This window comes from Amblyraja radiata, chromosome 1, assembly GCF_010909765.2.
Source record: "Amblyraja radiata isolate CabotCenter1 chromosome 1, sAmbRad1.1.pri, whole genome shotgun sequence".
NCBI classification, from domain to species: Eukaryota; Metazoa; Chordata; class Chondrichthyes; order Rajiformes; family Rajidae; genus Amblyraja; species Amblyraja radiata.
In genome coordinates, this window is record NC_045956.1 from 142,386,438 (window position 1) to 142,407,666 (window position 21,229).

The 21,229-nt window shown below is 42.0% G+C and overlaps 1 protein-coding gene across 1 annotated transcript; it reads left to right on the plus strand.

Annotated features, from left to right (window-relative positions):
- LOC116980076 (aquaporin-3-like) lies at window positions 1-21,118 on the plus strand. Its single transcript, XM_033032173.1, has 6 exons — window positions 1-108; window positions 1,145-1,271; window positions 8,009-8,146; window positions 10,523-10,641; window positions 12,735-12,952; window positions 20,943-21,118. Exons 1-6 carry the CDS (start codon window positions 1-3, stop codon window positions 21,115-21,117), a joined length of 885 nt encoding a protein of 294 aa, XP_032888064.1. The 3' UTR covers window position 21,118.
- The last annotated feature ends 111 nt before the right edge of the window (window positions 21,119-21,229 follow it).

The following is a 21,229-nucleotide window of genomic DNA, read 5'->3' on the forward strand; positions in this document are numbered from 1 at the left end:
ATGGGGAAACAAGAGGAGATCCTCAGAAAAATGGCAATTCTGTTGAGAATTCGAAGTATTCTAGTAAAGCAATGCCTGGCCGAATGCTTGGGAACATTAATTCATACCGTGAGTTTTCTACTGAATTTGTCATATTTTATTACTGAGATGTTTTTATGAATCTTCTGTTACATAGCAAGTATAAATACTAAATAAACATTGCAGGTTAATTCATAAAGAACATTTAAAGAACAGATATCATATATGGGCATAGTACCCTTTCATTTCCCTTGTTTTTATAGTAATGTGTGATTTTATGTCTTCAATATTAATTTGTAATATAAGTTTTCTTCACACACAACAATTTCTTGTTCTTAACTACTTCATTCCTACAACAGTTATAAAAATATATACTTACGTAAAGCAAATGACCCCTTCAGAATTCTTCAAGTGTATTTAAAGATTTTAATTTCTCTTTCACTATTTCACCTAAATTAAGGGAATCACGCAATTACATTCGCATTTTAATATAATGTTAACAAATTTAGTAAGAAGTTGGTTTAACCATTAGATTTAAGAGGAGGAGGATATTAAATTATAGGATAAATCTTGGCTAGTGCATTGCAACTACAAACTGAAGCTGTGATTTGAGCTTTGCTATTAATTACAGACAAATAAAAAAATTAAGTGAAACATTGAAAGTGTGATAACAGGATTATGCCATTAAATTATAACCGGAGTAACTGACTCACTCTCTTCCATCCTTCTACTCAACTGACCTGTTTAAAAATCTAAAATGATCCTCAGCCGCTCTTCAGTCACACATCGAGCAATAATTGATCAGACTTCATCAGACTTCAATGTTATATCTTTGCACTAAATCTTTGCACTGCAGACGGCTTGATTTTATTCACCTATAGTCTTTTCTTTGACTGGATAACACACAATCAAAAGGTTTTCCTCACTGTACCTTAGTACTCGTGACAATAATAAACTAAACTAAAGAATGGAGTACATGTAAAACTATTTTGTCTGAAGAAGGGTCCCAACCTAAAGCATCACTTATCCATTTTGCCCAGAGATGCTGTCTGACCCACTGAGTTACTCCAGCAGTTTGTGTCCAATTGAGTGTACATCTGTTAATTATTGGTGTTTTTCTTTACAGATGCTTAGCTGTGGAGCAATAGCACAGTTCACACTTAACTGTGGCACACACAGTCAATTTCTGTCTGTCACCTTTGCCATAGGATTTGCAGTAGCTCTGGGCATATTGGTAACCAGCAAAGTGTCAGGTATGTCAATATTTATCATTCGAGGATTTTCAGACCATTACGCACATTGCTCTGAATATGCACCTTTCATAAAAGGTTATTAATTTCCATTGAACAAAATGGCACCACAGGGAACTGAGCGTGTGGCAAGAGCAAACTTCTCTGTAAAGAAACTAAAAGCAGATTGTGAGTCCGAGTGCCCTACCTTGAGACTTCACTTATGCTGAGACTAAAAGGTCAAGGAACAAAGAGCATCTTCCATTTATTCAGTATTCATGATTTTATATAATACTATTTAAAAGCTATCAAAATATGTCTCCTCTTCAAGATGTGACTATGTAGTTAAGTGGCAGATTGTTGCCCTCACTTGCGACGGCATTGATTGGTGAATGTTGTTTAACTTGCGATATTCAAAGATCTAACAAAATACTTTCACTGCTCCTTTGGAGAAATTTGCTCTAAAGAAAGACTTGGGGAACTTTGACCTAAACAGTCTGTGTAGTGGCCGATAAATCAGTGAGTCCATTGCACAGGAACGCGTCTGCTGTTAGCTGATACACCCTCTGGATTGTTTGCTACAGCACAGGCAGGGCAGGAAACAGTTCCAAACTTTAGTTTAGTTTAGTTTATTGTCACGTGTACCGAGGTACAGTGAAAAGCTTTTGTTGCGTGCTATCCAGTCAGCAATCCAGTCCTGTGAAACTTTGTGGTCACATTTGGTATGTATGGTAAAACCTGGAATTTTGTCTGAAGGGATTTTTTCCAATTGCCTGCTGGATCTGCTGGATCTGCTGGGAGAATGTAGGTGGTGGTGGATTGTGATTTTCAAATCAAGTCAAGGCGAGTTTTGCACTAGCACAGTGAGGTACTGGTGCAATGAAAATCTTGCTTGCAGCAGCATCACAGGTACATGGACTCATACAGAGACCTAATACATAAATTGCACACAAATGTTCTAACCCCCCACCCCCACAAGAAAACAACACATTAGTGCAAAACACAATTAGAAAAAAAGTAAGGCCTTGGTGATGTAAGAGGTGGTACATATAACCATATAACAATTACAGCACAGAAACAGGCCATCTCGACCCTTCTAGTCCGTGCCGAACACGTATTCTCCCCTAGTCCCATATACCTGCGCTCAGACCATAACCCTCCATTCCTTTCCCGTCCATATAACTATCCAATTTATTTTTAAATGATAAAAACGAACCTGCCTCCACCACCTTCACTGGAAGCTCATTCCACACAGCCACCACTCTCTGAGTAAAGAAGTTCCCCCTCATGTTACCCCTAAACTTCTGTCCCTTAATTCTAAAGTCATGTCCCCTTGTTTGAATCTTCCCTACTCTCAGGGGGAAAAGCTTATCCACGTCAACTCTGTCTATCCCTCTCATCATTTTAAAGACCTCTATCAAGTCCCCCCTTAACCTTCTGCGCTCCAAAGAATAAAGCCCTAACTTGTTCAACCTTTCTCTGTAACTTAGTTGCTGAAACCCAGGCAACATTCTAGATGCCGTGTTCTGTTGTTGAGATAGACTTAAAGGGCTTTCTCACGGTGCGACCTGACGCAAGACTTAACAAGAGTTTAACATCGTGGTAACCTCCTGCGATAACAGTACGGCATTCGTGGACCACCGAGGACCTCCATGGCGCTAACGGCAGGTAGTCGTGTAACTTTGTAAGGTCGGGAGAAAATTCAAACATTTTTGAATTTCTCCAAGAGTGACTTGAGCACTTTTTGGTGAGCGTTGTATGAACGCAGATGCCAGTGCGATATCCGTGCGATATCCGTAATGACTCTTGCAGGTACCGTGGGAACTCCTGCGAACGGTAAACCCGGAAGCTTGACAGAGGGGACATAACGTGAGTAAAACAGGTGGTCTCAATATCGCCAATGGACCATGTGTCCATCGAGGACGTCCCACCTAATTGTCATTGTTTGAGAATCTTTTTCACAGTAAGACTTGCAGAGATGCCTCTCAGAAAAGCGCAAAGAAAGGGGTCAAAGAAAGTCAGAAAGTTTTTAGCCATGCAGGTAAATGAGGAGGAGACTCAGCAAGAGAGACAGGTGGAGAGGCAAGAGGAGATGCCAGAGATACCACTGCCTGTGGGCTCCTTGGAGCAGGGAGAGGGTGATCAAGGTGGATTTGAGATTGCCTCCCCAGTAGCTGTTGCCTCCCCAATAGCCTCAGCAGACAATAACATAAAGGGAAGATGGCAGAAGGTAAGGCCATATAACTTCAACAGGGAACAAGAGGGGGAACTGGTGGAGTGGTACCAATGCAATGAGATTCTCTATGACAAATCCAGAGAGGATTATAGAAATAGGGAGAGAAAGCGCAACCTGCTGGAGACGAAGGCTGCGGAGTATCCCGGGTGCTCATGTGAGTATCTATAACAATATATTAGTTTATGTACAGGAGAACAATTTAATGTTATCCATGATTTAAAAACATACAATGCTACAGATGTAAAAGTGCTGTTTTTGCAGTTACCTTTAATTTATCTTATAAGTCTGTCTGTTCCCTGCAGCTGCAATGTAAAAGTAGTGGCAGACAGCTTTTACATCCTCTTTGTTTGAAGTAGGAATCATGTCTCTAAGAGCACATTTTCACTCATTTACATTTTTGAGTGTGCAGGACCCTGAAATGTTCAGCTATTTAAACGTGTTCTTCACCCCTTGGTAGAAAATGAAATAAGGCAATCAGCACGGTAAATGTGATACAAAGTCTTTATTCCTATTTGACAATATAAGAAGACGAATTCTGTCACATATTGAGAGGAGATGCATCACACAAAATATTTGTCTGTAAAAGGGCCTCGCAAACACGAAATACAACAAATGAGGCACGTGAGATTATTTAAAACACATTATATCCATCAACCTCCGCTACAAGCGTGAACTCAGGCATTTAAAGGGACAATGCAATGTTCTAAACGGCAGGTTTTGCGGACGAACATCTTATAGGAAGCACTTTTCAGAGGACAACACTAGGAAGTCAGCTTATAACATGCAGTAGTGTTCCTGTGGTCGGCTACCCATCAATATAGCTGTCCTGCCACGGCACACTCCCCAATTGTGAATTGTAGTAAGCGCAGAGATGGTCTCTTTGCTCTTTCACACTGGATGTGCCCGAGTTACCTTTCAAACGCTGCAGTGAGACGATTTTCAACTTGTTCGCACCACTTCTCCAAGCACCTAGTGTTACTTCCCCTGTGTCACTGTCCACTATGTCACCGTCCTGGATGGATGTTGCTGATCCAGCAGCTGCACCTCTCATTCGGATCAGGTTGTGCAGAACACATGCTGCATATACTATACTCTCCATATTCTTGGGCCTCTGCTCCATTGTCTTGAGCAAGCATCTAAATCTGTTTGCCAAGATGCAAAAATAATTTTCTACTACCCTCCTGGCCCTTGACAGCCTGTAATTGAAGATCCTCTGTTCCCTAGTTAGATTACTCTGTGGATATGGCTTCATAATCCAGGGCCGTAGTGCAAAGGCTTCATCAGCAACCATCGCATATGGGATGTCCGGGCTGTCTTCTCCTGACAGAGGTTCTGGATCAGGCATGCCTGCTGTTCCAACTTCCATTTTCTTTCCAAGCCAGGTTTCTTTCCAAATCCGGCCATCACCAACACTTCCAGGTGTGCCCACATCCACATACAGGAAGTTGTAGTTATAATCACCGCCATGAGTACAATTGAGTGGAATTTCTTGTAATTGAAATAATTTGAGCCACCTCCGGGTGGTTTACGAATTGCCACATGCTTGCCATCCAAAGCCCCACATGTGTGAGCAAAGTTCCACCTGTTTTCAAACCCCAGTGCAACTCTCTTCCACGCATCTGGTGTACTGGGGCATTCCATCACTTCAGCTGAATAAAATTGGATGATCGCCTCACAGGTTTCTCGGACAATACCACAGATGCTGTTGGTGGCGACAAGAAAGTTGTAAGATAGACTTTTATAAGAATCGCCTGAGGCCAAGTAGCGGAGGGTGATTGCTATGCGCAACCCTGGTTCCAGTGCCTTTCTCATTACAGTGTCAGTCTTCTTCAGCAGAGGTCCCAAATTATTCTTTAACTCATTAAAGAGCTCGGGTGAAATTCTGACAAAGTTTTTGAATGCACTTTTATCCTCTTCGCACAGCACATTAAGCAGTTGCTCATATTGTCCAAATTGAGGTCTCCGTTGAAACATGGGCTTAACCCAGTGAGACTTCTTCTTAATTCTCTTTTTAATTAATCTCACCCTTCTGCCTGCAGCGTTTTCGATGCACATGTTGCGCTAATGCATACAGCGCGTCAATGAAAATAACAACCAGCCTGTACTTGAACCAACTTTGTATAGGCATGTCTGCAAATGAGCCAATTCTACGAACGGAGGATATTTATATAGTGTGTGAAAAAAAGTGACATCATTTGTGCCACGTGATTAACTACACTACAGTCCACGATGTTCATTCACGATTAACGGGAAAGATCGGGAGACGGACAAGTCACTCGCACAAATGACAGAATTGCCGAGTACCGTGGGAACTCTTTATCTACCCCCCAGTTATATCGTGCGGAACTCGTGCTGGACCACGACCACTTCACTCTGGTGACATCTTGCGTCAGGTCGCACCGTGAGAACTGGCCATTAGGGTTGTTGGTTATAACTAACAACTTTGTACAACTATAGGAACCTGACAGTTGTAGGAAAGTAGCTGTATCTGAACCTGATGGTGTGTGACATCAGGCTTTTGTACCTCCTGCCAAATGGTAGCATCCAGAAGGCATGGCTCATATGGTGGGAATCCTTGATAATAGATGCCGTCTTCTTAAGGCATACCTCATGTAGATGCTTTCGATGGTGGGGAGGGCTGTGCCCATGACAGACCAGGCTGAGTCCACTGCTCTCTGCAACCTCTTGTGTTCCTGTGCATTGGAATTGTCATACCAAGCCATGATGCAACCCGGTGGAATCGTTTCTCCAGCACATCTGTAGAAGCTTGTATTAGTGAAATGCTTCGTGATTACATCTGTGTGTTGGGCCCAGGACCAACCGGTCATCTGAGATGTTACTGCCTGGAATAGAAAGCTGCTAACTCTCTCCATCACGGACCCAACAATTGAAAACTGGAACATGGTCTCCAAACGTCCCCGTTCTGAAGTCAACCATAGTTCATTGGCCTTGTTGGTTGACATTGAGCAAGAGATTCTTCAGCAGTCCATGAAACATTATCACAGGAAGAATGATTCAGCCAACAACAATGGTGGATTTATAGATGGCTTTGGAGCTGTGCTCAGCTACACGGTCGTGGGTGTAAAGAGAGATCCGCCTATGTTAATGGTCAGAGAGGAGAGGTTGTTGTTGCCAATCCACACTGACTGAGGTCTGCCAATGAGGAAGTCAAGGGTCCAGTTGCAAAATGAAGTACAGAGGTCCAGGTCTTGGAGCTTGGAGATGGGTTTGGAGGGGATGATAGTGTGAACCACCAAGCTGTAGTTCCTGTTATTCAAACGGTACAGAGCAGAGTGGAGAACTAGAAAGATCTGCTGTAGACGTTGTGGCAACGGGCAAACTGAAGCCGATCCAGGTCATTTCTGTAGCAGGAGTTGATTCGTTCCAGAACAAACCTCTCAAAGTACTTAATTGCAGTGGATTTTGGATGGTAGATTTTGAGGCAGGTCATTGTGTTATTCTATGGTCCGCACAGGCACGGCGGTAGAGCTGCTGCCTTACAGCGCCAGAGACACGGGTTCGATCCTAACTATGGGTGCTGTCTGTATGGAGTTTGTACGGTCTCTCTGTGACCACACGGGTTTTCTCCTTTCGCCATTGAGGGATAACTAAGCAGAGACAACAGGCAGCTCCACCACACAGAGGAAGGTTCTGGAGTTTACTAAATTGTAGCAAGGAATACGCAGAATAGTGGGTCTCTGTTACAATCCTAAATGGGACACACATATGTGCCATCTATCCGTACTCTCTCTTTATTGAAGGTGAAATCATGTCTTCCTGTGATAATGTTTCATGGACTGCTGAATATCACGTAAATTGAAATAAAATATTGGTTCTTTGACATTAAAGAAAAGTCCTCTAACAACAAACACACTCATTACCTGACCCTGATTTATTTCAGATTTCACATACTTTGCAGTCGGCTGATAAATAGTTCAGACTTTGTTGGTTGGGTTAAAAAACAAAATAAAAGACGTATTTATATAGTGCCGTTCAAGTACCTATCAGGACATCTCAAGGGATATGACAACCAAGGAAGTGCTTTTAAGTGTAGGCCTTGTTGTAATGCAGAAATGCAGCAATTAATCTGAACACTGTATGTTTTCACAAATGATAATATGATAACAATTTAGCAATCTGTTTTGGTAGTATTCGTTAAGGGATTAATAACCATATAACCATATAACAATTACAGCACGGAAACAGGCCATCTCGGCCCTTCTAGTCTGTGCCGAACACTTTTTTTTTGGCAAGGATATTGGGGATAGCGCAACTGCCCTTAAATGGTGCCAATGGATATTTTACCGGCACCTAGGAGGATACTTGGGAACTTTGTTTAAGATGGTGCAACTGACAATGGAGGAACACTTTTTGTCTTGAGAGGCAACACTTGAATTGTTACACTTTTGACTCAAGAGGCTAAATCATAGGTAATGTTTCTCAATAGAAAGCAGGAACACTGATACTTTGCCATTTTACTATTTCCCTGTATATTAATTCCAAACTCATTTTTATTGCTTTACAGGAGCTCACCTGAATCCAGCAGTGACCTTTGCTTTGTGCTTACTTGCTTGTGAGCCTTGGTTAAAATTCCCTTTCTTCTTTTTGGCACAAACAGTGGGTGCCTTTCTTGGATCAGGGATAATGTTTGGTTTGTATTACGGTGAGTATTTAGTTTAGTTTAGTTTAGGAAACAGGCCCTTCGGCCCACCGAATCCGCACCGTGTACACATACACCAAGCCAATTAACCTACATACCTGTACGTCTTTGGAGTGTGGGAGGAAACCGAAGATCTCGGAGAAAACCCACGTGATCAGGGGGAGAATGTACAAACTCCGTACAGCCAGCACCCGTAGTCAGGAACAAACCCGGGTCTCTGGTGCTGCAAGCGCGTAAGGTAACAACTCTACCACTGCGCCAGCGTGGCCGCATTTCAACAATGCATAAAATGCAATTTGTTAATATGCCAGTAAGAACTTTAAAAATGTCCAAGTAATTGTTCCTCACTGTTCAGATGGAAGAAATGTATCTTGAAGACTTAAATGGGAGTAAAGTGCCTTCCTCTTCTCACCTGTCCCAACTAATCCTACCTTGCAGTTCCTTGTTTCTACATTTCTCAAATCTGACCACATACTGTCTTCCAGTCTTCCAGATCCAAATGATGCCTGAGTTGTTGAATTAGTTACTCCTGCAACCAATTTTCAAAGGGTGCCAAAACAAATGTTAAATACTTTAATTACCATTTACTATACACAGTGAAAATGCCTGTAGTGGAATATTAGAAAGATGATTTGTTATTTACAGCTCATCTATTTCACCATTAAATTATGGTGAATATATATTTCAACTTTCAAAGTGCATTAATACGTATTTCAATTTGTTAATCTTTAAATGTTTTGATATTCTAAGATAATAAGAATCAATGGCAATCCACATAAACAGCTACAATAGACTTGGCATCTACAGCTTGGGTTGAAGGTTACAACTCTTTGCAAACGTATGCATGAAAAAATAGTTCCTGAATTTCCTCTTCTGGCTGCTGACTTCCCGTAGAGACAATATCATTTCTTGATTGAACTTTTATTATTTTAATCTTCGATGAGATTGCCCCATATTATCCCACATAGCTATACCCCAGAGCAGCTGAGCAGCCTGATGTAACTTGTTGCCAGCCCATTTTGAGTGCAAGATGATCATGCATTCACCACTCTCTTCAATGGCTGCCAGAGTGCCAGCTTTATTCCATTAAATAGTTCCAGAGCCAATGAATTTCTAGCTGTAGATTTAGATTTATCTGTTTCTTCAGTCATACAGTGGATATAGAATAAGGAAAGGATTTGCATAGTGTCCAGGCACAGACAAGAGGGATGTTCCATGAGTACATGCTTCAAGTGGACAAAATCCCAGTCTGTATAGTCTCCTAAAACAGATGGTTTTCTCTTATGCTATCTTTCCAATCTGGGATCACTTTTAATTTCATTCACTGTTTGTCATAGCTTTTGCCATTGGAATAATGTTCTATCAATTCATCTGATATAAAAAAATAATGCTTTGCGCTCACTTGTTTGTGAGCTTTGGTTAGAATCCACTTCTGCATTTTGGCACAAACAGTGGGTGTCTTTATCCGATCTGGGATAATGTTAGCTTTTTATTGTGGTGCATATCAAGCTTGGTCATCACACTGCTGCAATGGTTTACACACAATTTTATATACAATTTCTATGTTACCATGCTTCACAGTCATTTTTTTCAAAAACATTATGTTACTCTTCATCAGAAATGTACAGTTGTTGCTGCTTGCTTTGATCTACATTGAGCTTTGTTTTTTTTTTAATAGACCTCCTAGTCTAATTTGGGCAACATTACAGAGCTACATCATCCATTAATAAATGACAGCTAAACACAACCAAAGTTCAGAACTTGCAGCTTTATGAGTGGCAGTTTACAGCGCCAGAGATCCGTGTTTGAACCTGAATACGGGTGCTGTCTGTACAGAGTTTGTACATTCTCTCTGTGACCGCGTGGGTTTACTCCAGGTGTTCCGGTTTCCTCCCACACTCCAAATACATACAGATTTGTAGGTTAGTTGGCTTTGGTAAAATTGTAAATTGTCCCTTGTGTGTCGGATAGTGCTAGTGTACGGGGTGTCCACTGGTAGCTGGGCCGAAAGGCCTGTTTCCAGTCTTTATCTTCAAAGTAAAGTCTAAAGTAAAGCTCCTGAACTTATCAGGAAAGACTGAAATATAAAAATATCCAGGTTCTGTTATGAGCAAGATTTCAGATTGCAAAAGTTCAGCTTTTTATAATTTCCTTGTTCTTAAGTAACTTTTCTCAACCTCTGTTTAGCTGCGTGCGGATGATATTTTGTTTCACTGCGTGCATTTTAATTGTTAAGAGGTGGTTCTTGTTTTGCATTTTCGACCATTTTTGATAATTTCAGAAGAGTAATATTCAAATCATCCTGAGAAAAATACGAATTGCTGCTCTGGAAAACTAAGAGGGTGAATCTAAAATCTAACAATTATTTCATAATTGCAGATAAATTGTGGCTTCATGGAAATAAACAACTAACGGTAATTGGACCAAACTCAACTGCTGGGATATTTACAAGTTTTCCACTTGAACATGTGAGTGCACTCAATGGCATTTTTGATCAGGTGAGTAAGAAAAGGTTCAGATACAAGTTATGCCTCTGGTCAACTCACAGGACAGTTACATTTGTCAATAGACAATAGGTGCAGAACTAGGCCATTCGGCCTATTGAGCCAGCACCGCCATTCAATGTGATCATGGCTGATCATCCCCAATCAGTACCCCGTTCCTGCCTTCTCCCCATATCCCCTGACTCCGCTATCTTTAAAAGCCTTATCTAGCTCTCTCTTGAAAGCATCCAGAGAACCCGCTTCCACCGCTCTCTGAGGCAGAGAATTCCACAGACTCACCACTCTCCGTGAGAAAAAGTGTTTCCTCGTCTCCGTTCTAAATGGCTTACTCCTTATTCTTAAACTGGAGCCCCTAGTTCTGGACTCGCCCAACATCGGAAACATGTTTCCTGCCTCTAGTGTGTCCAAACCCTTAACAATCTTATATGTTTCAATGAGATACCCTCTCATCCTTCTAAACTCCAGAGTGTACAAGCCCAGCTGCTCCATTCTCTCAGCATATGACAGCCCCGCCATCCCGGGAATTAACCTTGTAAACCTACGCTGCACTCCCTCAATAGCAAGAATGTCCTTCCTCAAATTAGGGGGCAAAAACTGCACACAATACTCCAGGTATGGTCTCACTATTTTTGTTTATTTTAACATTTCATAGAGTAATACTGCACAGAAACAGGCCCTTCAGCCCAACTCATCCATGCTTACCAAGACGTAGATCCCCATTTCTTTGCATTTGGCACATGTCCCTCAAAACCTTTCCTACCTGTCCAAGTGTCCTTTAAATGTTGTTATATCATCTGATCAACTACCTCCTCTGGCAGCTTGGTGCATATATCCACCACCAATTGAGTGAAAAAGTTTGGGTTTAGGTTTATTATTGCCACATGTATCGAAGTACAATGAAAAGCTTTGTTTTGCGTGCTATCCAAACAGATCAGATATACCATGTGTAAATCCAATCAAGTCAAACTCAAGTACAATTGAGTGCAGAATATAGTTCTCAGCATTGTAGTGTGTTAGAAAATAGAACATCAAAGAGCACCGCACAAGAACTGGCTCTTTGGCCCACAATGTCTGTGCCAAACATGATGCCAAGAACAACTCTTATCTGCCTGTGCTTAATCCATATCTCTCCATGCCCTGCATATATATCTGTATCAAAAGTCTCTTAAATTCCACCGTCATACCTGCCTCAACCACCATCTACAGCAGCACTTTCTGGGCACTCACCACCCTCTGTGTACAAGAATATGCCCTGCACACCTTCTTTAAACTGCCCCTCTCACCATAAAGATTTGCCTTCTAGTATTAGATTTTTTCACCCTAAGAAAAAAAAATGCTGACTGCTTACCCATTATAGTGTATCAGTTCCATAGCCAACGTCCAATGTACATAAAATCTCTTTGGATTCTCCTTAATTTTATCTGCCAGAGCTATCTCCTTCCCCCCTTTGTCCTCCTGATTTCCTAAAGTATGCTCCCGAGTCCCTAAACCACTCCAGGGATCCCAGCTGCCCATACCTGGTTCATGTCTCCTTTTTCCGAACAAATTTCTCTCATTACTCCCAGCTGACTTGCCCTTCACTCTTACAGGAACATGCAATTCACAACAATTCAGAGGTGTGTAAGAAATAAATGACATCTGAGCTTTTGGTGCAGTTTATTCTGTCTCCACTAAACTTTCTCCCATGTCTTTTGATGTTCTCACAAAGAGAAATTGGCTATTGATTCCTGAAAAGACATGACTTTTTTTGCGTGTGTGTGCATGTGTGCTTGCTTGCGCAGGTATGCGTAAACAATTTGTTTCTTGCTTTCACATTTTTATATATTTTTACTGTTAATAAATCAAGCGACTGTATGGACAGAGATCATCTAGCAAGCCATGTACTCTTTAAGATGCTTAAAATTCGAACTGATTGTTACCATATCATCAGACGTTGTTTGAATGTTCACATTTGGCTTAGCATCGTGAAGCACAAATCAGAAGGTCTTTTGCCAGTAAGTTAAATGAAAGTTATTGAAGACATGACATGCAACGTTAGAAGGGTAGAAATCTGATGTTTGGCTTTCGCTGTTTTTTACTTTCTAAAGGCAATTGGGACTGCAGCTCTCATATTGTGTATCCTTATCATTGTGGATCCTTTACACACCCCAGTGCAGACGGGGCTGGAAGCTTTCACCATCGGTGGTGTGGTTCTTATTATTGGCTGGTCAATGGGATCAAATTCCCAGTACTCATTAAATCCTGCCAGGGATATTGGACCTCGCTTGTTTACGGCTATTGCTGGTTGGGGATCTGAAGTTTTCACGTAAGTTTAGTTATCTTATTAGTAGATGTACTACTAATTCCATTATAATCAGTCAAAGAGCCATACAGCACGGAAACAACCCCATCCATGCCAAAAAAGATGCTCATTTAACCCAGTTCCATTTTTCCCTGTTTAACCCATATTCCTCTAAATCTTTTCTTTCCATGTATCTGTTCAAGTCTTTTAAATGCTGCCTGACATTTTCTCTGGCAGCTCGTTGCATATATCCACACACACTCTGTGGGAAAGGATGCCCTCATGTTCCTATTATATCTTTCCCCCCCCTTACCTTAAATTTATGCCCTCTAGTTTTTGATTCACCTTCTCTGGGAAAACGACTTTGTTTGAATTCTCTTTATCATGTATACCACTCATGATTTCTTACATGTTTAGGAGGTCACCTCTCCATCTCCGACTCTCCAAAATACAACAACCTGCCTAATCTCCCCCTTTAGATCAGGCCTCGAGTCCTGGCAACATTGTCATAAATCTTCTTTGCACTGTTTCCAGCTTAATGTCAAGTTCCCTATAGCAGTGTAATCAAAACTATGCACAATATTTTAAGTGCGGCCTCACTAACGTCTTAATATCGAGCAACCTTATTTGCCAAAGCACGGTACGTTCTCATCCAAATCATGGATTTAAATGATGAACTGCAGTGGACCCAAAAATGGACCCAGCACCGATCCCTTAGGGAACATCTCTACTCACAGACCTCCAGTCCATAAAACAAACTTCCATCATCACCCTCTGTTTCCTATCATCATGCCAATATGTATCAATTTGCTAACTCTCTCTGGATCCCATGCATTCTAACCTGCCGGACTAATCTACTATGTCGGACTTTGTCAAATGCCTTGCTAATGCCTGTATAGACATTCACTATCCTCCCCTTATCAATTCTCTTGGCTATCTCTTCAAAAAACATTATTAGATTTACAAGCACTATTTCCCAATGCTCATAGCTGTGCTGACAATCCCTAATCAGACCTCGTATATTCAAATATTATATATTCTGAGCCTCAGAACCCCCTCCAGTAAGTTACCCATCACTGATGCCAGGCTCACCAGCTTGTAGTTTCCTTGCTTGCCCTTGCTGCCCTTCTTAAACAAATCATAGTCATAAGACTCATACTATGGCTCAGCATTTTCATTGCTCCCTTGTTCATATTTGGTCAGTTCAATGCCAGTCTGGACTGGATAAGGTCATAACATCATAAGGAACAGGAATAGAATTAGGCCATTTGGCCCATCTACAACATTCAATCATGGCTGATCTATCACTCCCTCCTAACCCCATTCTCCTGCCTTCTCCCCATAACCTCCGTACTAATCAAGAATTAATCTACCGTGCCTTAACTATATCCACTGACTTGACTTCCACAGGCTTCTGTGGCAAAGAATTCCACAAATTCACCACCCTCTGACTAAAGATCGACTGAATGACCATTGTCTTTGCTTGGGGGGATTTTTATTATTCCGTGACTGACTGTTTCAGATGCTGCTATTGCCTTTGAACAAGACCATTCAGTCTTCACTATTCATCTAGAGGATTATTATCTTGGGTCAATCTGAGCATCTTGTCACCAAAAGCTTTATGATTTTCTGTGTAGGTAATTTACAACAGTGCCTTCTGGCCATAGAGCAGAATGCTATTTGGCAAGGTCATTTTTTTAACACCTTACATCCTAAACAATTTTCTCCACAGTTGGACAAATCTTGGAGATGTACTTAGAAACATAGAAAATAGGTGCAGGAGTAGGCCATTCAGCCCTTCGAGCTATTCAATGTGATCACGGTAGATCATCCACAGTTAGTACCCCGTTCCTGCCTTCTCCCATATCCCCTGACTCCGCTAGCCCTAAAGAGCTCTATCTAACTCTCTTTTAAATGCATCCAAGTCAAGTCAAGAGAGTTTATTATCATGTGTCCCAGTGACTAGTGGGATGCCACAGGGATCTGTGTTGGGTCCACTGTTGTTTGTCATGTACATCAATGATCTGGATGATGGTGTGGTAAATTGGATTAGTAAGTATGCAGATGATACTAAGATAGGTGGGGTTGTGGATGATGAAGTGGATTTTCAAAGTCTACAGAGAGATTTATGCCAGTTGGAAGAGTGGACTGAAAGATGGCAGATGGAGTTTAATGCTGATAAGTGTGAGGTGCTACATCTTGGCAGGACAAATCAAAATAGGACGTACATGGTAAATGGTAGGGAATTGAAGAATGCAGGTGAACAGAGGGATCTGGGAATAACTGTGCACAGTTCCCTGAAAGTGGAATCTCATGTAGATAGGGTGGTAAAGAAAGCTTTTGGTGTGCTGGCCTTTATAAATCAGAGCATTGAGTATAGAAGTTGGGATGTAATGTTAAAATTGTACAAGGCATTGGTGAGGCCAATTCTGGAGTATGGGGTACAATTTTGGTCGCCTAATTATAGGAAGGATGTCAACAAAATAGAGAGAGTACAGAGGAGATTTACTAGAATGTTGCCTGGGTTTCAGCAACTAAGTTACAGAGAAAGGTTGAACAAGTTAGGGCTTTATTCTTTGGAGCGCAGAAGGTTAAGGGGGGACTTGATAGAGGTCTTTAAAATGATGAGAGGGATAGACAGAGTTGACGTGGATAAGCTTTTCCCACTGAGAGGAGGGAAGATTCAAACAAGGGGACATGACTTGAGAATTAAGGGACAGAAGTTTAGGGGTAACATGAGGGGGAACTTCTTTACTCAGAGAGTGGTGGCTGTGTGGAATGAGCTTCCAGTGAAGGTGGTGGAGGCAAGTTCGTTTTTATCATTTAAAAATAAATTGGATAGTTATATGGACGGGAAAGGAATGGAGGGTTATGGTCTGAGCGCAGGTATATGGGACTAGGGGAGAATACGTGTTCGGCACGGACTAGAAGGGTCGAGATGGCCTGTTTCCGTGCTGTAATTGTTATATGGTTATATGGTTATAAGACAATGACATTCTTGCATTGCTGCAGCACAACAGGATATTGCAGTCATAAACACAGAACAGATCAGTGTGTCCAAATACCATCGAATATATATATACACACATCACTAAACAGATAAAATGCAATAGGCTGTTATAGTTCAGAGTTTGTTTGAAGTTGTGTTTTATAGTCTGATGGCTGTGGGGAAGAAACTGTTCCTGAACCTGGATGTTGCAGATTTCAGAGAGATTTCAGATTTTGGAGAGATGAGTGTGTGGCCAGGATGGTGTGGGTCATTGATGATGCTGGCAGCCTTTTTGAGGCAGCGACTGCGATAGATCCACTCCTAACCTGCTGATGGTAGGGAGGTTAGAACTGATGATGGACTGGGCAGTGTTTACAACTTTTTGTAGTCTTTTCTGCTCCTGGACGCTCAAGTTGCCGAACCAAGCCACGATGCAACCGGTCAGCATGCTCTCTACTGTGCACCTGTAGAAGTTAGAGAGAGTCTTCCTTGACTCTCTGTAATCTTCTCATCTTCTCAGGAAGTAGAGGCGCTGATGTGCTTTCTTTATGATTGCATCAGAGATCTTCGGAAATATGCACGCCCAGGAATTTGAAGTTCTTGACCCTTCCCACCATTGACCTGTTGATATAAACGGGACTGTGGGTCCCCATCCTACCCCTTCCGAAGTCCACAATCAGTTCCTTGGTTTTGCTGATGTTGAGAGCCAGGTTATTGTGCTGGCACCATTCGGTCAATCGTTCGATCTCACTTCTATACTCTGACTCATCCCCATCAGTGATATGTCCCACAACAGTGGTGTTGTCAGCGAGCTTGATGATGGAGTCCGCACTATGTCCGGCTACGCAGTCATGAGTACAGAGTGAGTACAGCAGGGGGCTGAGCACGCAGCCTTGAGGTGCCTCCGTGCTGATTGTTATCGAGGATGACACATTTCCACCAATACGGACAGTCTGTGGTCTGTGGATGTGGAAGTCGAGGATCCAATTGCAGAGGGATGCGCAGAGACCCAGATCTGAGAGTTTGGTAATCCGCTTGGAAGGGATGATGGTATTAAATGCCGAGCTGTAGCCAATGAATAACAGCCTGACATATGAGTTTTTGTTGTCCAAGTGTTCCAGAGCAGAGTGGAGAGCCAGTGAGATCGCATCCACAGTTGATCTGTTGTGGCGGTAAGCGAACTGCAGTGGGTCCAGGATTTTGTCGAGGTATGAGTTGATTTATGCCATGATCAGCCTCTCAAAGCACTTCATCACCACCGGCGTTAGTGCCACTGATTGATAGTCATTGAGGCACGTCACCTTGCTCTTCTTGGGCACCGGTATTATTGATCCAGTGAATCGGCCTCCACTGCCTTCTGAGGCAGAGAATTCCACAAATTCACAACTCTCTGGGTGAAAAGGTTTTTCCTCATCTCAGTTCTAAATGGCCTACCCCTTATTCTTAACCTGTGGCCCCTGTTTCTGAGCTCCCCCAACATTGGGAACATGTTTCCTGCATCTAGCTTGCACAATCCCTTAATAATTGTATATGTTTCTATAAGATCGCCTCATCCTTCTAAATTCAGTGAATACAAGCCCAGTCATTCCATTCTTTCATCATATGACAGTCCCGCCATCCCGGGAATTAACCTCGTGAACCTACGCTGCACTCCCTCAATAGCAATAATGCCCTTCCTCAAATTAGGAGACCAAAACTGCACACAATACTCTAGGTGTGGTCTCAGCAGGGCCCTGTACAACTGCAGAAGGACCTCCTTGTTCCTATACTCAAATTCTATCGTTGTGAAGGCCACCATATAATTACCTTTCTTCACTGACTGCTGGACCTGCATGGTTACTTTCAGTGACTGATGCACAAGGACACCCAGGTCTCGTTGCATTTCCACTTTTCCTAATCTGACAACATTCAAATAATAATCTGCCGCCTTGTTCTTGCCTCCAAAATGGATAACCTCACATTTATCCACATTATACTGCATCTGCCATCCATCTGCCCTCTCACACAACCTATCCAAGTCACCCTGCATCCTCAAAGCATCCTCTTCACAGTTCACACCGCCTCCCAGTTTTGTGTCATCTGCAAATTTGCTAATGTTACTTTTAATTCCTTCATCTAAATCATTAATATATATTGTAAATAGCTGCGGTTCCAGCACCGAGCCTTGCAGCACCCCACAAGTCACTGCCTGCCATTCTGAAAGGGACCTAAATTCCTACTCTTTGTTTCCTGTCTGCCAACCAATTTTCTTTCCATATCAATACCCTACCCCCAATACCATGTGCTCTAATTTTGCCCACTAATCTCCTGTGTGAAACTTATCAAAGGCTCTCTGAAAGTCCAGATACACTACATCCACTGGCTCTCCCTTATCCATTTTAATTGTTACTTCCTCAAAAAATCCAGAAAATTAGTCAAGCAGGATTTCCCCTTCATAAATCCATGCAGACTAATCCTGTTACTGCTATCCAAATGCTGCATCAAAAAATGTTTCATCTTTATAAATTGACTCCAGCATCTTCCCCACCACCAATGTTATGATAATTGGTTTATAATTCCCTGTTTTCTCTCTCCCTCCTTTCTTAAAAAGTGGGATAACATTAGCAACCCTCCAATCCACAGGAACTGATCCTGAATCTATAAAACATTGGAAATTGATCACCAATGCGTCCACAGTTTCTAGAGCCACCTGCTCAAGTACCCTGGGATGCAGACCATCAGGCCCAGGGGATTTATCAGCCTTCAGTCCCATCAGTCTACCCAACACCTGACTAATGTGAATTCCCTTCAGTTCCTCCATCACCCTAGATCCTCTGTCCCGTAGTACTTCTGGGAGATTATTTGTGTCTTCCTTAGTGAAGATAGAACCAAAGTACCTGTTCAACTCGTCTGCCATTTCCTCGTTCCCCATAATAAATTCACCTGTTTCTGTCTTCAAGGGACCCACATTTGTCTTAACTAATCTTTTCCTCTTCACATACCTAAAGAAGCTTTTAGTATCCTCCTTTATAATCTTGGCTAGCTTACCATCGTACTTCATATTTTCTCCCCGCATCGCCTTCTTAGTTACCTTCTGTTGCTCTTTAAAAGTTTTCCCAATCTGGCTTCCCGCTCATCTTTGCTTTTATACTTCTTCTCTTGGACCATGATCTTTGAGGATGTTCTTGAGGTTATAGCCTCAGAATTAAAGGATGTTCTTTTGGGAAGGAGACGAGGATTAATTTATTTAGTCAGAGGGAGGTGGAATTCTTTGCCACAGAAGGCTTTGGAGGCCATGTCAGTCGGTATATTTAAGGCAGAGATTGATTCTTGAATAGTATGGTGTCAAAGGTATGGGGAGAAAGCAGGAGAATGGAGCATTGAGTATAGAAGTTGGGGTGTAATGTTAAAATTGTACAAGGCATTGGTGAGGCCAATTCTGGAGTATGGGGTACAATTTTGGTCGCCTAATTATAGGAAGGATGTCAACAAAATAGAGAGAGTACAGAGGAGATTTACTAGAATGTTGCCTGGGTTTCAGCAACTAAGTTACAGAGAAAGGTTGAACAAGTTAGGGCTTTATTCTTTGGAGCGCAGAAGGTTAAGGGGGGACTTGATAGAGGTCTTTAAAATGATGAGAGGGATAGACAGAGTTGACGTGGATAAGCTTTTCCCACTGAGAGGAGGGAAGATTCAAACAAGGGGACATGACTTGAGAATTAAGGGACAGAAGTTTAGGGGTAACATGAGGGGGAACTTCTTTACTCAGAGAGTGGTGGCTGTGTGGAATGAGCTTCCAGTGAAGGTGGTGGAGGCAGGTTCGTTTTTATCATTTAAAAATAAATTGGATAGTTATATGGACGGGAAAGGAATGGAGGGTTATGGTCTGAGCGTAGGTATATGGGACTAGGGGAGAATACGTGTTCGGCACGGACTAAAAGGGTCGAGATGGCCTGTTTCCATGCTGTAATTGTTATATGGTTATATGGTTATAATGGGGTTAGGAAGGAGAAATAGATCAGCCATGGTTGAATGGCGAGTAGACTTGTTGGGCCGAATGGCCTAATTCTACTCCTATTCCTTATGACATGACCTTATGATGATTATCTTTTCAGAATAAGGTGCTTAAAATTAAGCAGATGAACAGATGACCATTTAGAAGCCCTTCAATACAGCTGCCCTCACCACAAGGACAGCTGAGGCCAAAGCTCCAATGCATGGACTATGTGTACATTAGCATTCTGGTACAGAACAAAGTAAGGGCTGTAGTTCATCTGTTTTTGCTTGTGTTGGGTGAACCTGTAAATTATTTAAGGCCATATCTGATTATTTACTTATTGTCCTTGCCTGGTGCTATCTTTATGAACTAGTTTAGTCCTTGTGATGATAATGTCCCCATTATGGTCCACAAATTGAAGGGAGTCTTACTGATGGTCTTGTTAGTATTAAAGATAGGGTAGCTATAGAATCTATAGAGTTGGATAAAGCTCTAGGGGCTAGTGGAATCAAGGGATACGGGGAGAAGGCAGGCACGGGTTATTGATTGGGGATGATTAGCCATGATCACAATGGCGGTGCTGGCTCGAATGGCCTCCTCCTGCACCTATTTTCTATGTTTTTAGAATCATGGAGTGATACAATGCGGAAACAGACCCTTTGGCCCAACTTGCCCACACCGGCCAACATGTCCCAGCTATAAGAAGGTACACAAAATTGCTGGGGAAACTCAGCGGGTGCAGCAGCATCTATGGAGCGAAGGAAATAGGCGACGTTTCGGGCCGAAACCCTTCTTCAGACAGCTATATTAGTGCCACCTGACAGCATTTGGTCCATTTCCCTCCAAACCTCTCCTATCCATGTACCAGTCTAACTGTTTCTTAAATGTTGGGTTAGTCCCTGCCTCAACTACCTCCTCTGGCAGCTTGATCCATGCACCCACCACCCTATGTGTGAAAAATAATGTTGACACATTTATACACTGAAGTGTATTCTGGCAGCATTTTCTCATTTTGTATTATTGATTCATTGCTTCTCTTTTATTTTCAGTGCTGGAAGCTATTGGTTTTGGATTCCACTTGTCAGCCCAATCATTGGTGCTATTTTGGGCGTTCTGATGTACCAATTCACTGTGGGATTACGTGTTGATACAAGAAATGACTCCTCATCCAATGTAGAGCAAAATGTAAAATTAATGGGCCAGGAAACAAAGGGAAGGTGCTAATGTTATGAAATAAAATGTAGAACTTTCTATTACTTGATGAAAAATAGAAACATATGCCAGGAAACAGAACTTTTAAAATGTCAACATTTCTTGATGTATAATACTATTATGT

Bases quoted from the DNA above. Each gene is read 5' to 3' on its own strand.
- LOC116980076 (XM_033032173.1), top strand. From the start codon at position 1: ATGGGGAAACAAGAGGAGATCCTCAGAAAAATGGCAATTCTGTTGAGA. The intron at 1,272-8,008 runs GTATGTCAATAT...ATTGCTTTACAG, and splicing joins GGTAACCAGCAAAGTGTCAG to GAGCTCACCTGAATCCAGCA. The intron at 10,642-12,734 runs GTGAGTAAGAAA...TACTTTCTAAAG, and splicing joins TCAATGGCATTTTTGATCAG to GCAATTGGGACTGCAGCTCT.